At 47.8% G+C, this 17,552-nt stretch overlaps 2 protein-coding genes across 2 annotated transcripts; one reads left to right on the top strand and one right to left on the bottom strand.

The window, feature by feature from the left end:
• Window positions 1-7,210: 7,210 nt before the first annotated feature.
• LOC100284686 (uncharacterized) lies at window positions 7,211-11,319 on the bottom strand. Its single transcript, NM_001157581.2, has 2 exons — window positions 10,358-11,319; window positions 7,211-8,086 (listed from the first exon to the last, which is right to left on the bottom strand). The coding sequence occupies exons 1-2, from the start codon at window positions 11,276-11,278 to the stop codon at window positions 7,454-7,456; spliced, it is 1,554 nt and encodes a 517-aa protein (NP_001151053.2). The 5' UTR covers window positions 11,279-11,319; the 3' UTR covers window positions 7,211-7,453.
• Window positions 11,320-12,964: 1,645 nt separating this feature from the next.
• On the top strand, window positions 12,965-15,572 carry LOC100273153 (Flavonoid 3-monooxygenase). The gene is made up of 2 exons (NM_001157801.2): window positions 12,965-13,895; window positions 14,698-15,572. Exons 1-2 carry the CDS (start codon window positions 12,996-12,998, stop codon window positions 15,328-15,330), a joined length of 1,533 nt encoding a protein of 510 aa, NP_001151273.1. The 5' UTR covers window positions 12,965-12,995; the 3' UTR covers window positions 15,331-15,572.
• The last annotated feature ends 1,980 nt before the right edge of the window (window positions 15,573-17,552 follow it).

Raw genomic sequence — 17,552 nt, 5'->3', positions numbered from 1 at the left:
TTGGTAGACATCCCTCAATTAAGGATGCGCTTGGCTTTCGAAGGGAAGCCAAGAACTTAACAAGTCAAAGGGCTCCCATCTCTGCCATGAACAAAGGGAAGGCCCCTATGACTAATAATGGTCAAAGGAATCATGCTTTCATCTATAGTAATAGAAACTTTTCTAGAAATGCTCATAGAAGTTATGCTTATGATTCACATGCTGTGATTGCTTCGAGTTCCTCTGTTGTGCATGGTAGAAATATGCCTAGGAAAAATGTTGTTCATGTGCCTAGGAAAGTAAGTAATGAACCTTCTATAATTTACCATGTTTGCAATGCTTCTTTTGCAATTTGTAGTAAGAATAAGAAAGTAATCGCTAGGAAGTTGGGGGCCAAGTGCAAAGGAGATAAGACTTGCATTTGGGTCCCTAAGGCTATTATTACTAACCTTGTAGGACCCAACAAGAGTTGGGTACCTAAAACCCAAGCCTAATTTGCCTTGCAGGTTTATGCATCCGGGGGCTCAAGCTGGATTATCGACAGCGGATGCACAAACCACATGACGGGGGAGAAGAAGATGTTCACCTCCTACGTCAAGAACAATGATTCCCAAGATTCAATCATATTCGGTGATGGGAATCAAGGCAAGGTTAAAGGACTAGGAAAGATAGCTATTTCATCCGAGCATTCCATATCTAATGTGTTTTTAGTAGAATCGCTCGGGTATAACTTGTTGTCCGTTAGTCAATTATGTAATATGGGTTACAATTGCTTATTTACAAACTTAGATGTGTCTGTCTTTACAAGGAGTGATGGTTCATTAGCTTAAAGGGTGTACTAGACGACAAACTCTATTTAGTTGATTTTTCGAAGGAGGAGGCCGATCTAGATGCATGCTTAATCACTAAGACTAGCATGGGCTGGCTGTGGCATCGCCGTCTAGCACATGTGGGGATGAAGAACCTTCACAAACTTCTAAAGGGAGAACATGTGTTAGGTCTAATAAATGTAACTTTCGAAAAAAGATAGACCTTGTGCAGCTTATCAAGCAGGTAAACAAGTGGGAAGTGCTCATCACAACAAAAATGTGATGACCACATCAAGACCTCTGGAGCTACTTCATATGGATCTCTTTGGACCCGTCGCCTACCTCAGCATCGGGGGAAGTAAGTATGGTCTTGTTGTTGTTGATGAATTTCCCCGCTTCACTTGGGTATTCTTTTTGCAGGATAAATCAGAAACCCAAGGGACCCTCAAGCGCTTTCTAAGGCGAGCTCAAAACGAATTTGAGCTCAAGGTGAAAAAGATTAGAAGCGACAACGGGTCCGAGTTTAAGAACCTTCAAGTGGAGGAGTTTCTTGAGGAGGAAGGAATCAAGCACGAGTTCTCCGCTCCCTACACACCACAACAAAACAGTGTGGTAGAGAGGAAGAACATGACACTTATAGACATGGCGAGGACGATGCTTGGAGAATTCAAGACGCCCGAGCGGTTTTGGTCGGAAGCTGTGAACACAGCTTGCCACACCATAAACCGAGTCTATCTTCATCTCCTCCTCAAGAAGACGTCGTACGAACTTCTAACCGGTAACAAACCCAATGTTTCATATTTTCGAGTTTTTGGGAGTAAATGCTACATTCTAGTGAAGAAAGGTAGGAATTCAAAATTTGCTCCCAAAGCTGTAGAAGGGTTTTTGTTAGGTTATGACTCAAATACAAAGGCGTATAGAGTCTTCAACAAATCATCGGGTTTGGTTGAAGTCTCTAGCGACGTTGTATTTGATGAGACTAATGGCTCTCCAAGAGAGCAAGTTGATCTTGATGATGTAGATGAGGATGATGTTCCAACGGACGCAATTCGCACCATGGCGATTGGAGATGTGCGACCACAGGAACACAAGGAGCAAGATCAACCTTCTTCCTCAACAATGGTGCACCCCCCAACTCAAGATGATGAACAAGTACCTCAAGAAGAGGCGTGTGATCAAGGGGGAGCACATGAAGACCAAGTTGAGGAGGAAGAAGCACCTCGGGCCCCTCCAACTCAAGTTCGAGTGACAATTCAAAGGGATCATCCCGTCGACCAGATATTGGGTGACATAAGCAAGGGAGTAACCACTCGCTCTAGATTAGCTAATTTTTGTGAGCATTACTCTTTTGTCTCTTCTATTGAGCCTTTCAGGGTAGAAGAGGCCTTGCTAGATCCGAGCTGGGTGTTGGCCATGCAGGAAGAGCTCAACAACTTCAAGCGAAATGAAGTTTGGACACTAGTGCCACGTCCCAAGCAAAACATTGTGGGAACCAAGTGGGTGTTCCGCAACAAACAGGACGAGCACGGGGTGGTGACAAGGAACAAGGCTCGACTTGTGGCAAAAGGTTATGCCCAAGTCGCATGTTTGGACTTTGAGAAGACTTTTGCTCCTGTGGCTAGGCTATAGTCGATTCGTATTTTGTTAGCCTATGCTGCTCACCATTCTTTCAGGTTGTTCCAAAGGGACGTGAAGAGCGCTTTCCCCAACGGGCCAATCAAGGAGGAGGTGTCTGTGGAGCAACCCTCTAGCTTTGAGGATGAACGGTACCCCGACCACGTGTGTAAGCTCTCTAAGGCGCTCTATGGACTTAAGCAAGCCCCAAGAGCATGGTATGAATGCCTTAGAGACTTTCTAATCGCTAATGCTTTCAAGGTTGGGAAAGCCGATCCAACTCTTTTCACTAAGACTTGTGATGGTGACCTATTTGTATGCCAAATTTATGTCGATGACATAATATTTGGTTCTACTAACCAAAAGTCTTGTGAAGAGTTTAGCAGGGTGATGACGTAGAAATTCGAGATGTCGATGATGGGCAAGTTGAACTACTTCCTTGGGTTCCAAGTGAAGCCACTCAAGGACAGCACCTTCATCTCTCAAACAAAGTATACGCAAGACTTGCTCAAGCGGTTTGGGATGAAGGACGCCAAGCCCGCAAAGACTCCAATGGGAACCGACGGACATGTCGACCTCAACAAAGGAGGTAAGTCCGTTGATCAAAAGGCATACCGGTCTATGATAGGGTCTTTACTTTATTTATATGCTAGTAGACCAGATATTATGCTTAGCGTATGCATGTGTGCTAGATTTCAATCCGACCCAAGGGAATGTCACCTTGTGGCCGTTAAGCGAATCCTTAAATATTTAGTTGCTACGCCTTGCTTCAGGATCTGGTATCCAAAGGGGTCTACCTTTGACTTAATTGGATATTTAGACTCCGATTATGCTGGATGTAAGGTCGATAGGAAGAGTACATCAGGGACGTGCCAATTCCTAGGAAGGTCCCTGGTGTCTTGGAGTTCTAAGAAACAAACTTCCGTTGCCCTATCCACCGCTGAGGCCGAGTATGTTGCTGCAGGACAGTGTTGCGCGCAACTACTTTGGATGAGGCAAACCCTCCAGGACTTTGGCTACAATCTGAGCAAAGTCCCACTCCTATGTGACAATGAGAGTGCAATCCGCATGGCGGACAATCCTGTTGAACACAGCCGCACAAAGCACATAGACATCCGGCATCACTTTTTGAGAGACCACCAGCAAAAGGGAGATATCGAAGTGTTTTATGTTAGCACCGAGAACTAGCTAGCCGATATCTTTGCCAAGCCTTTAGATGAGAAGACCTTTTGCAGGCTGTGTAGTGAGCTAAATGTCTTAGATTCGCGTAACTTGGATTGATCTAGAGCATACATGTGTTTTATGCCTTTGATCATGTTCCTTTATACATGTTATTGCTTATTTATGGTGCTCAAGTTGTGCAAGGGATCCCCGGACCTCACAAGTCCATGTGTGAATGATGCACATATTTAGGGGGAGAAATGCTACAACTTGACCCTTTGAGACTAACCGTGTGATTGAGTTTTCTTAATTTAGTCTCAAAGGTAATTGAAAGGGAAAAGGTGAACTTGGACCATGCAAGACTTCCACTGCACTCCGATGAGAGGGTAAATTACTCTAAGTTCATCTCCATGCTCTTATTGCCTTTATGCTCTTAATTGAAGATTTTTGGTGAGGCAATAGGGCTCAAGGGCCAAAAATGACCCCGTTTTGGTGCTTGATGCCAAAGGGGGAGAAATTAAGGCCAAAGCAAGAAATGGATCAACTACCACTTGAGAATTTTGAAAATAGTAGAGTTAGAGCTTTTGTTTTGTCAAAATACTCTTATTGTCTCTTATTGTCAAAAGTTGGTCTCTTGTGGGGAGAATGTTTGATTATGGGAAAAAGGGGGAGTTTTTGAATCTTTGATCAACTTCTCTTGGAATACCTCTCTCTATGCCTCAACAAGTGAATTTGACTTAGAGATAGGAAATTGAGTTTGATTTGCAAAAACAAACCAAGTGGTGGCAAAGAATGATCCAAATATGTCAAATTTGAATCAAAAACAAATTTTTGTTCTCATTTGCATTGATGTTGCACTTCCTTTAGTTGCTTTTTGTTGTGTTGGCATAAATCACCAAAAAAGGGGAGATTGAAAGGGAAATGTGCCCTTGGGCCATTTCTATAAGATTTTGGTGATTAAGTGCTCCACACAAATGCTTTGAGTGATATTTGTGCCAAAGACTCAAGAAGTGTAAATCAAGAATAAAGATATGTTTCTAGACTTAGTACATTGTTTTGATGACTAATGTATTATGTCTAAGTGCTAGAAACAGGAGAAAATCGTTTTTGAGAAAAGTTGGCTATGTACAGCCAAAAGGCTGCTCGGTCTGGGTGCACCGGACTGTCCGGTGGTGCACCGGACAGTGTCCGGTGTGACAGGACCAGTCCCGATGAACAGCCTACTCTCGGGTCTCGACAGCGGCATATGGCTATAAATTACTGGACTGTCTGGTGGTGCACCGGACTGTCCGGTGAGTCGTCTGCGGCGAAGTCGCCGCTCTCGGGAAACAGTCAACAGCGTTCGGCTAAAAATCACCGGACTGTCCGGTGAGCCAACGGTTGGCCGAGCCAACGGTCGGCCGCGCAATCCGCGCGTGACGCGTGGCCGAGCCAACGGTCAGATGGGGGCACCGGACTGTCCGGTGCGCACCGGACTGTCCGGTGCGCCAACGGCTCCAAATCTTCAACGGTCGGCTGCACCAATTTAGGAAAGCAATCTGCACCGGACACTGAACAGTGCTTGTCCGGTGGTGCACCGGACTGTCCGGTGCGCCACCCGATAGAAGGCAAGAATTGCCTTCCCAGATTGCTTCCAACGGCTCCTAGCTGCCTTGGGGCTATAAAAGGGACCCCTAGGCGCATGGAGGACTACACCAAGCATTCTTTGATCATCTCTAAGCACCAAGACTTCATTCTAGCGCATTTAGTCGTTGTGATAGCAATTTGAGCTCCTCTTGAGTTGAGAACTCCGTGTGTGAACTTAGAGCTCAAGTTGTGACTTGTGTGCGTGTTTGTGTTCGTGCTTTGAGTCTTGTGTGTGTTGCTTTTCCCTCCCTTACTTCCGTGCTTCTTTGTGATCATCATTTGTAAGGGCGAGAGGCTCCAAGTTGTGGAGATTCCTCGCGAACGGGATATAGTGAAAGAAAGAAGAACATCGTGGTATTCAAGTGGATCTTTGGACCACTTGAAAGGGGTTGAGTGCAACCCTCGTCCATTGGGACGCCACAACGTGGAGTAGGCAAGTGTTGTATTTGGCCGAACCACGGGATAACTCGCGTGTCTTTTGTGATTGCTTTTCTGTGATACTTGTGTTCACAAGAGCTCGCTATTTAGCCTACTAACATTTAACCAAGTTTTGTGGCTATAAGTTTCAAGTTTTTACAGGATCACCTATTCACCCCCTGTAGGTGCTCTCAGAAACACGAATAGCTGACGGGTTTTACCTGATATAAAGGCGGGTATGAGATTATTTCTTTACCCGTGCGTATGCTAATGGGTGTAAACCTCTAACCGTCAGGTAAACGGGCACGGGTACGGGTGGGTACTACCCATACCCGTGGGTAAAATATACCCGCATCATATCACCATTTACCATGTAATTAAATCGTCTTAGCTAAAAGAAAATACTTCTTTAGTTATTGTTTGTTTGGCTATGAAGTATGTAATCATCTGTTGTATTTTATGTTGAACTTATTTTTATATGTTTGTTTGACATTTTTTAGTGATTGGTACATTAGTATTTTAGTTTTTTTAGTGGATACGGGTAACCCGACGAGTAAAATTACCCGCGCGGGTACGAGTATGGGTAAGATTCTATACCCGCGACCTTATATGGGTAACCCGATGAGTAAGATTTTTTGACGAGTACGGATATGGGATGATACTACCCGACGGGTATATACACGTTGCCATCTCTATTTCACCCAAGGTGCAGTGGCAGGTGTTATATCAGTACATAGCTAAGGAAATCTTATGTGCCCATTTCTTTGAATTGTCTTGTACCAAGCGTGCGCCATAGATAAGTTTCGAGGCATTGTTTGAGTCTTTCAAATTGTCCATCGATCTGGAGGTGGTACAAGAAACTCATATTGAGTGTGGTATCAATGAGCTAAAAGAGTTCCCTCCATAGGTTGCCAGTGAAGAGCATGTCTCGATCGGATGTAATGGATATAATATAATGACAGGTGGGTAATCTATAGAGTTTATGTATATGACAGTGGGTAACCCATGGAGCTTAAAGAGCAGCAAAGTAAGTACTCCAAAAACTTATATTACATTTTCTAGAATTCTATAGAATTTGCTACTCTAGAGCTAGGGTGTTTGGCTGGCTCTGGCCAGTTTTTCTTGGAGTCTTGCTTTGAGAGTAGTGCAAGTCTTTGGGTTTAGGTAACCGTTCAAAAAGGGGTGTTTAGCATGGCTTCGCTATACTCCGTAGCAATTTTGCTATCAAACTCTAGGATGGAACAACTATGGAGTTTTTTAGATTTCGGAATAGTAAAGAGGTACTCCAAAACCTTATAACTTTCATGGTGTGTGGTTGGCTCTGACCAATTTTCCAAACAGTTTGGTTGGCTCCCTTAAAGTTTTGCTTTGGAGCTATACCAAACACCCCTTACTGCACTCTCACTTAGCAATTATTGAGGGCCATTGAAATTTTTTGAATAATTGCTAGACTAATTATGGGCTAAGCCCAATTAATTTAATAGATGTAACACACCAAACTCCCACCCACCCTATATTATATGCAGCACCATTATCTTTATCTCTACTTTTATAAAGCACAGGTTTGGTGGTTGTTTTTACAAAAAGTGAATACACTTCTTTCTAATCTAATCCACAGTCCAAATATTAACTTCAACGTCCATGACCACCAGTTTACACAGTTATGCAAAAATAAAGTAAAATTATATACCAATAGGGGTTCGAATTACCTAGGTTGTCAACTTTATATTCACATTCATCTAACCAACATAACACATATATTTGTGTTTTATTAAAACAAAGTTCCAAGAGCTGAAAATCATGTGCTATACTCCACGCATGCCAACAACCGAAGACACGTACGGGCATCAAGCGCCAGTATACAGGCGAGCTGGCAACCTGGGCTCGGCCACGACCATGAGCGGGAATTTACGCGGTACCGCGAGCTTGAAGGCCTCATCCATGCTCAGCTCCTCTGCCGTCACGCCGTCCGGAAGCCTCCACTCGAAGCCGTGTAGCAGATTGGCAAGACTCAAAGCCATCACCTTTAGCGCGAGGTTGATCCCGGGGCACATTCGCCGGCCAGAGCCGAACGGCAGCAGCTGGAAGTCATGGCCCCTCACGTCGATCTTGCTCTCGACGAACCGCTCCGGCCGGAACTCCTCCGGCGCGTCCCACAGTCCAGGGTCGCGGCCGATTGCCCACACGTTGATGAACAAGACCGTGCCAGCGAGCACGTCGTATCCGTCCACGGATGTGTCCTCGCGGGCCACGTGGGGTGCCAGCATCGGCGCGGCAGGGTGCACGCGCATGGTCTCCTTGAGCACAGCCTCGATGTAGGGGAGGCGAGGGAGGTCGCTTTCCGTCACCAGTCGGTCCGGCCCTATGACATGGTTCAGCTCCTCCATGGCCTTGGCTAAGATCTTAGGGTTCTTGAGGAGCTCCGAGACAGCCCACTCCAGCGTGTTTGCATTACTATCCGTGCCTGCGATGATTAGGTCCTGCGCGAAAAAAGAGGCTTAGTTAGCTTGGTTAGTCCAGCTGATGACGTGGCTCCAATGATCACATAACCAAAGCTAGGCTTAATTTGCAACCCATATACAAATTAAAGCTCAAATATTTCTGTGTGCGGTCCTCGAACTTTGTATATGGTGTCACTTACGTCTCTGAAGTCTGAACTCTAAACCAGAAAAAACGACTTGGTAGTCCATTCAAAACCATCTAAAACTAGTTTTTTTCGAACCAGATGCCGACATGGCGTACCACGTTGGAGTCACTTGGTCGCCAAATTGGGTGTGTTGTCAGTTGTGTCACCTGAGTCCCCGAACTTTCAAAAGCCAACGTGGCATGCTACGTCGATATCCGGTTTAATCAAACCCGGTTTTTGACAGTTTTGCGTGGCCCGCTGACCAAGTTATAGAACCCACTTTCCTACTAATTAAGTTTGAGTACCTAGATGACACAACATGCCATGTTCAAGCTAACATATTTGTCGGGGATCATAATTAGGGGTACCCTCAAGACTCCTAATTCTCAGATGGTAACCCCCATCAGCATGAAGCTGCAAAGGCCTGATGGGTGCGATTAAGTCAGGGATCAGTTCATTCGAGCGACTCGATCATGCCTCGCCCGAGCCTAGCCTCGGACAAGGGCAGCCGACCCCGGGGGATTTCCGTCTCGCCCGAGGCCCCCCTCCAACGGCGGACACATCTCCGGCTCGCCCGAGGCCCTGCCTTCGCTAAGAAGCAACCCTGACTAAATCGCCGCACCGACCGACCGAATCGCAGGAGCATTTAACGCAAAGGTGGCCTGACACCTTTATCCTGACGCACGCCCCCCGGCAGAGCCGAAGTGACCGCCGTCACTTCGCCGCTCCACTGACCGGCCTGACAAAAGGACAGCGCCGCCTGCGCCACTCCGACTGCAGTGTCACTTGACAGAGTGAGACTGACGGGCAGTCAGGCCCTGCCAAAGGCACCATAGGAAGCTCCGCTCCGCCCGACCCAGGGCTCGGACTCGGGCTAAGTCCCGGAAGACGGCGAACTCCGCTCCGCCCGACCCAGGGCTCGGACTCGGGCTAGGTCCCGGAAGACGGCGAACTCCGCTCCGCCCGACCCAGGGCTCGGACTCGGGCTAAGTCCCGGAAGACGGCGAACTCCGCTCCGCCCGACCCAGGGCTCGGACTCGGGCTAGGTTCCGGAAGACGGCGAACTCCGCTCCGCCCGACCCAGGGCTCGGACTCGGGCTAAGTCCCAGAAGACGACGAACTCCGCTCCGCCCGACCCCGGGCTCGGACTCGAGCTAAGTCCCAGAAGACGACGAACTCCGCTCCGCCCGACCCCGGGCTCGGACTCGGGCTCAGCCCCGGAAGACGACGAACTCCGCTTCGCCCGACCCCAGGGCTCGGACTCCGCCCTGGCCTCTGCCGAACGACCTCCGCCTCGCCCGACCCAGGGGCTCGGGCTCGGCCTCGGCCATGGAAGACAGACTCGACCTCGGCTTCGGAGGAGCCTCCACGTCGCCCAACCTAGGGCGCAGGCCAGCCACGTCAACAGGAAGCGCCATCATCACCCTACCCCGAGCTGACTTGAGCCGCAGAGAACAAGACCGGTGTCCCATCTGGCTAGCTCCGCCAGATAGGCAATGATGGCGCCCCGCATGCTCTGTGACGACGGCGACTCTCAGCTCTCTTACGGAAGCAGGAGGACGTCAGCAAGGACTCAACCGCTCCGACAGCTGTCCCTCCGCCAGGCTCCGTCGCTCCTCCGACGACCACGACATCACACCAGCTGGGTGCCAAAATCTCTCCGGCTGCCACATCGGCATGTACTTAGGGCGCTAGCTCTCCCCCGCTAGACACGTAGCACTCTGCTACACCCCCATTGTACACCTGGATCCTCTCCTTACGCCTATAAAAGGAAGGACCAGGGCCCTCTTAGAGAGGGTTGGCCGCGCGGGGACGAGGACGGGACAGGCGCTCTCTTGGGGCCGCTCGCTTCCCTCTCCCGCGTGGACGCTTGTAACCCCCTACTGCAAGCGCACCCGACCTGGGCGTGGGACGAACACGAAGGCCGCGGGATTTCCACCTCTCTCACGCCCATCTCCGGCCACCTCACTTCCCCCTTCGCGCTCGGCCTCGCGTCGACCCATCTGGGCTGGGGCACGCGGCGACATTCACTCGTCGGCTTAGGGACCCTCCGGTCTCGAAACGCCGACAATATTTTACTCTAGAAATAATTTAGGTATAATCGTGTTGGAGGATGTGTAGTCACCTGTGTGATAGCCTTAACATTGTCCCTGCTGAGCTGGACTTCAAGACTAGTGTCATCGGCCAGCTGCAGCAGCACGTCCAACATATCCTTTGCCACAAAGTTCCCTCCCTCGCGTAGTCGCCGCTCGTTGTGCACGTCCAAGACTCGTTCCAGGAATCGACCAAACCTCGCCTTCATTCTCTTCATCCTAGCAACGTAGCCCTGCAGGTCCAGCCAATCTAGCCAAGGGATGTAATCACCAATGTTAAACGCACCGTGAAGCGCGAAGAACTCGTCCACCATCTCCCTGAACTCGGCAGGCGTTATCGCCGGCGCTGAGTCCCCCTCACCGTCCGCCACCTCCTCCATGACGTACTTATTGCCCAGAACTATGCGCGAGATCACGCCGAGCGCCAACATCTGCAGGTAGTCCCTGAGCCGCACGGTGCGCCCAGCCGCTTGGCGCAGCTGTCGCAGCATCACGCGCACCTCCTCGTCGCGGATGTGCTCGAAGGACTCGAGCCGCGTGGCGCTGAAGAGCTCGGTGGCGCAGATCCTGCGTGCCTGGCGCAGGTACGGCCCGGAAGGAGCCCATAGAAGGTCGGAGAAGTCGTACGCGGTGTACTTGCCGATTGCGAACCTCGGCCGGTCGGAGAACGCCGCGTCGTTGGTCTTGAGGAAGAGCTTTGCCATCTCAACCGACGCGCCGACGAGAACAGGCAACGACCCGAACCGGAGCTGCATGAGCGGACCGTACCGCTTGGACAGCTCGTTCATGGAGCGGTGGGGCAGCTCGCCCATGAGGTTAAGGTTGCCGATGATCGGCCATGGCTTGGGGCCCGGCGGGGGGTTGTAGACCGGGCGCCGGCCGCGCGAAAGGAAGAGCGCTGCCGCTGCGCAGAGGGCAATGCCGAGGAACACAGCCCATGTTGCTGGTTCCATCGAGTAGTAGAGTGACTGGTTTATCTCAGACCTGACCTGAGTAGCTGAGTTTAGAGCTTAGTAGGTCGGATGGTTGTGAGCTTTATTAAAAGGTAGTGGCTTGCTGTATTGCTCTGACGAGCTGGCTCGCTTCGTATCGTAGTATTTTTTTTCAGCTATGGTATAAAACATCAGTTTTCAACGGTGGTTGCCTCCAAACTCACGTTAACTCACCTACTAGCCGACATAACGTACAAGTATATATTTCTGATTGAATGGTTTTAGTTGGTTACTTGCATTTTAGGTCATGGAGGCCCAATGCAACCAACAATCTATATCCTTCATGTTGATCATTAGTCCAAATCAGGTCTACATCCACGTGCAAGACCACGTGCTACGTATTTTAATCGCTCTACTATTTTTGATCAATTCACTGTAGGGGTCCCTACAGTATTAATGGCTCTACTGTTGCCCACAGTGTTCCAATCGACGTCGACATGCCAGGTCTTAAAACAAGATGGAGCTGGGCTTGACTTGGTACAATCCCTCGTTTTCGTTTGGAACAACTCTCTTTTATTAGTAGAGTTCTTTCAGTTCAAAATAGCTTTGGGAGTTTTTTCAGTTTCAGTTTCACAAATAGCTTGGTTTACACAGTTAATTTAAATATATTTTGATGAACTTGTTGAGCGATGAACGTATGTGAGCTCACTCTTGCTGTCTCACACCCCCACAGGTCAAGAACACGTACCGCAGGATGAGCCACATGAACGATGCTGCGATGAGTTCGTGAGAGGTCTAGACCGTCGTCTCCCAGTCAATTTTAGGTTGCTGGATCGTTGTTTCCTTACGATATAATTATATATTTATTTTGTATAGAACTCCTATTATATGGTAAAGTTGTAACATTCGTTTATGTATCATGATTCATCATATGTTTGAGACTTGGTCCTAGCACACCTGATGATTATGTTCGTACTCGGGTCTCTAAAACCCGGGTGTGACAGATACCCACTTAATCATTCATATTTCATTCGGTATCAATCAGTTAGTATTGATCGGTTAGTTTTGATTGATCTCACCCCCAACAAGATCGGTATCCACAAGCCCACTGACTAATCGATGTTGGAGCGAGACTATCGTGCTTCAGGTATTCTGCAAAACCTGAAAAATACTCGGTGAATTCTTTGCCGAGTGTTACTCTCGGTAAGAAAGTCTCGATAAACTGTACATCAACAACGATTTTTTGTCAAGCAACAACTTTTTTGCCGAGTACTTTTTATCATCTTTGCTAAGTGCCACTTGGTACTCGGCAAAGCAAATACTATTTTGCCGAGTACCTGATATATTGCACTTGTCAAAAAGACTGTTTTCGGGAGTGGGATGGATCACTATCCAGCGGCTCTCAGGTCACGTAACATGTCGGCTGACGGTTGGACTCGGTCTAACAAGTGATAACAAGTCACTATGGACATATTTGGAAATAAGGAAAATAGAAGTGTTACAATTTTCTTACTATAATTAAATAGTAAGGGAATTATTGCCCCTTCAGGCCCCTTCTATATTCAATTTTAAATAGGGGTTGGATTTATAATCATCTCTAATCCCTCAATTGATCTCCCTGTATTCTCCTTGCTGCCAAATGACCCTGTACAGACTACAGTGTACAAGCCTGCCACTTTTTAAAACTCACAACCCCCCGACCTGCTCAGATCAGGTAAACCAGTCACTCTACTACTCGATGGAACAAGCTACATGGGCCGCGTTCCTCGGCATTGTCCTTTGCGCAGCGCTCTTCCACAGGACCTTCCTTGCGCGCGGCCGGCGCCGGGCCAACAACCCCCCGCCCGGCCCCAAGCCATGGCCGATCATCGGCAACCTAAACCTCGTGGGCGAGCTCCCCCACCGCTCCATGAACGAGCTCTCCAAGCGGTACGGTCCGCTCATGCAGCTCCGGTTCGGGTCGTTGCCTGTTGTCGTCGGCGCGTCGGTTGAGATGGCAAAGCTCTTCCTCAAGACCAATGACGCGGCGTTCTCCGACCGGCCGAGGTTCGCAGTCGGCAAGTACATCGCGTACGACTTCTCCGAGGTTCGCCAGGCACGTAGGATCTGCGCCACCGAGCTCTTCAGCGCCACGCGGCTCGAGTCATTCGAGCACATCCGCGACGAGGAGGTGCGCGTGATGCTGCAACAGCTGCGCCAAGCGGCTGGGCGCACCGTGCTGCTCAGGGACTACCTGCAGATGTTGACGCTCGGCGTGATCTCGCGCATAGTTCTGGGCAAGAAGTACGTCCAGGAGGAGGCGGCGGACGGTGAGGGGGACTCAGCGCCGGCGATGACGCCTGCCGAGTTCGGGGAGATGGTGGACGAGTTCTTGGTGCTTCACGGTGTGTTTAACATTGGTGATTACATCCCATGGCTAGATTGGCTGGACCTGCAGGGCTACGTTGCTAGGATGAAGAGAATGAAGGCGAGGTTTGGTCGACTCCTGGAACGACTCCTGGACGTGCACAACGAGCGGCGGCTACGCGAGGGAGGGAACTTCGTGGCAAAGGATATGTTGGACGTGCTGCTGCAGCTGGCCGATGATACTAGTCTTGAAGTCCAGCTCAACAGGGACAATGTTAAGGCTATCACACAGGTGACTCCACATACTCTATTTACATAAATTATTTGTAGAGTAAAATACGGCAGTACTCCCTCTGAATTTCAAAATATTACAGTCTTTTTAGCTATTGATTTTATGTTTATATTCAAATAAATGAAGATGAACCTAGACACGCATATACAACATACATATTAATATTGTATCTACCCATTAATTAACTAACATGAATTTTAATTTAGGAGAGAGAGTAGTACTTATTAAACTTGGCACGATGTGTTATTTAGTTCCCTGAAATCAGCAGAAAAGTGGGTCCAGTTTAGTTGGCTCGCGCAAAATCATCTCAAACCGGGTTTACTTAAACCGGATGCCGACGTAGCGTGCCAATATTGGAGCATACTAATGAAAGTTCGGAAACTCGTGTGACACATCATATGTTAGTTTTGGAGACCCAAGTAACTCCAACGTGGCACGTCACGTCGATATTTGGTTTGGATGAACATCCAACTTTCAGTACCCGCTTTTTTTGTTTTAAAAGTTCGGAGACCAAATGACACCACATACCAAGTTCGAGGACGGTTGTTGCATTTACTCTCGTGAAATATCTGAAATTTATGGGTTGCAAATTAAGCCTACCTTTGGCTCCGTGATCATAGGAGCTACGTCATCCGTGGCCAAGCTACTAGCTAAGGCTATGTATAGCAGCTTTTATATCTCAATTTCTATTCTATTATATCTTCTATTTCAAACTTTCACTTTAACGGTGTTTATAATATAAAGCTGTGTTTTGTACAACCATATATACAATATATATACGATATGTTCTTTTTTGGTGCAGGACCTAATCATTGGAGGCACGGATACTAGTGCAAAGGCCCTGGAGTGGGCTGTCTCGGAGCTGCTCAAGAACCCCAAGGTCTTAGCCAAGGCCACAGAAGAGCTGGACCACGTCATAGGGCCGGACCGACTGGTGACAGAAAGCGACCTCCCTCGCCTCCCCTACATCGAGGCTGTGCTCAAGGAGACCCTGCGCCTGCACCCTGCCGCGCCGATGCTGGCACCCCACGTGGCCCGCGAGGACACATCCGTGGACGGCTACGACGTGCTCGCTGGCACGGTCGTGTTCATCAACGTGTGGGCAATCGGCCGCGACCCTGCGCTGTGGGACGCGCCGGAGGAGTTCCGGCCGGAGCGGTTCTTCGAGAGCAAGATCGGCGTGAGGGGCCATGACTTCCAGCTGCTGCCGTTCGGCTCTGGCCGGCGAATGTGCCCCGGGATCAACCTCGCGCTAAAGGTGATGGCTTTGACCCTTGCCAATCTGCTTCACGGCTTCAAGTGGAGGCTTCCGGACGGCGTGACGGCGGAGGAGCTGAGCATGGAGGAGGCCTTCCAGCTCACGGTACCGCGTAAGTTCCCGCTCGAGGCCGTGGTCGAGCCCAGGTTGCCAGACCGCCTGTATACGGGCGCTTGATCGATGCCCGTACCTGTGTTGGACACTTGGACTGTTGGCATGTGTGGAGCACAGCACGTGATTGTTCAGCTCTTGGAAAATTAATGTTGTGTCTCGTATACAAATTAATTATGGTAGTGCATATATAATGCACGGTTTGTGAGAGTTTGATGTTTCAGATCTATACGTTGAATTAGGCCTTTATGCCTTGTTCGGTTATTCCTAATACACATGGATTGAATGAGATTAGAAAAATTAAGAAGAAGTTTGACTTGTTTGGGATTCAAACTCATCCAATCTCACTCAATTTACATGGATTGAGAGCTAACCGAACAAGTCCTTAATTGGACTTGATCCATGTTCGTTGGGTGGTCGACTCGAGAGTTTTTGGGTCGTAGAGGGGATCTTCCTCTCAGAGTTTAGGTGGTGGTAGTAGATCGAGCTGATATCACCATATGCAGGGCTGACCCTGGGGTGCCGGGGGTGCCACCACACCGAGCCCCCATAGCTAGTGGGCCCCCACCCCTTCAAAAAACAGTGGCCTCCCACATCTCTAATTCTCTATTCCACGGACCCTGCGGGATAGCGATCTTGATAAAAGTAATGATCAGGAAAAAATTCTAGAGACCGAAAGGATTTTTAAAGTGAAATATTTTTTGGTTGTAGTTGATATGGCAATCACTTCTTTGAAAACCATATTTCAAGAACTCATGGTGTTCAAAGATATATTTGGTTTTTTATTGAGATCAACTATCCTGAAGTCATTTAACGATACTGAACTAGAAGAGTTTTGCACCAAACTTGCAGACACTTTCTCTCATAATGGTTCATCTGATGTTGAGGTACATGATCTTATTTCTGAATTGAAGATTTTGAAATTTACTCTACCAGATGGCATATTGTCTGCTATGGAGATATTTGAGCATGTCAGAGATTTAGATTGCTATCCTAATGTCTCAATCGCTTATCGAATATTATTTACTATGCCTTGAGAAGAAGCTGTTGGATGAGATTGATCTTAATGGTATAATCGACGACTTTGTATCACAAAATGTTAGAATTTTTATTAGCATAATATCATGTGACATGTGACAAGTAAGTGTTATGACTCTAATTTATATTTGTCATCTTATAAACTTTAAAGCATGGCATAAAAGTTTTTTCTATTGAATGTTCAATAATTTGTGTGTGTATATATAGTGTATATACATGGTGGATGGGGCCTCCATATTGGATTTCGCCCTAGGCCCCCAAAAAGTCAGGAGCGGCCCTGGGAGCAAGATATTTACATCGATAATCTGTAGAAGACACTAAGGGCGCGAAACGGGTACAACATGAAGTGGCAAGAGTACTTTACTAACTATACCGCTCAACAACAAAAAAATAGATTAATAAAAGTTTAATTTTAGAACAATTAGCATTTCGACCATTTAATACTTTCTATTGCTAAGGCTATCTCAAGCAGTTTTATCTAACATCATATGGGTGAACTGCTAGACACGATCTAACAAGTTGCATTTACAGTTAGCAACATGGCTATACAAATATGTTGCAGAGTGGTTGTCGCCTCCACTATCGTTGATGTTGACTGAGTTATATCCTCTAGGACCTTCTACAGGAGTTCAATAAGCTTGATTAAATTCAGTTCAATTTAGCCAATGCAGTTCAGCATAATAGATTCTAGACATATTTTGTCAATCTAGACGAACTTATTTGTAGCTCGCTTTCTCCGGTGTATGTAACTATATTTGTTCTGTTCTAGCTAAACTTAATCAATCCTAGCTATTCAATCCATTTCAACTTGTATCTACTAGAGAGTAGAGTAAGACCATGTTTGAAACCTCTAGAGCTAATAGTTAGCTGCTAAAATTAGATGTAGAGGTTCTAAACATCTCTAGCTAATACCCTAGCTAATTGTTAATTCGTTATTTAACTCAAAGCTAATAATTAGTTCATTAAGTGGCTCAATCCAGCTAACTAGCCATACCCTCCATTAGTGGTAGCAACATCTAGAGAGGAGGCTAGTTTGTTAGTTCTTAATAACTACATTTATTTTGTTACTTATTGTCGGCGTTTCGACCCCGGGGGGTCCCTGGACCGACGAGTAAATTGTCGCTGCGTGTCCCAGCCCAGATGGGTCGGCGCGAGACGGAACACAAGGGGGGACAAAAAAGGGGAACCACGGCTCGTGTTGTCCTGCGCCCAGGGCGGATGCGCTTGCAGTAGGGGGTTACAAGCGTTCG

Source organism: Zea mays, chromosome 2 (assembly GCF_902167145.1).
Source record: "Zea mays cultivar B73 chromosome 2, Zm-B73-REFERENCE-NAM-5.0, whole genome shotgun sequence".
Lineage (NCBI taxonomy): Eukaryota > Viridiplantae > Streptophyta > Magnoliopsida > Poales > Poaceae > Zea > Zea mays.
Note: the sequence above shows the minus strand (reverse complement) of the source record. Positions and strands in the feature narration are given on the sequence as shown.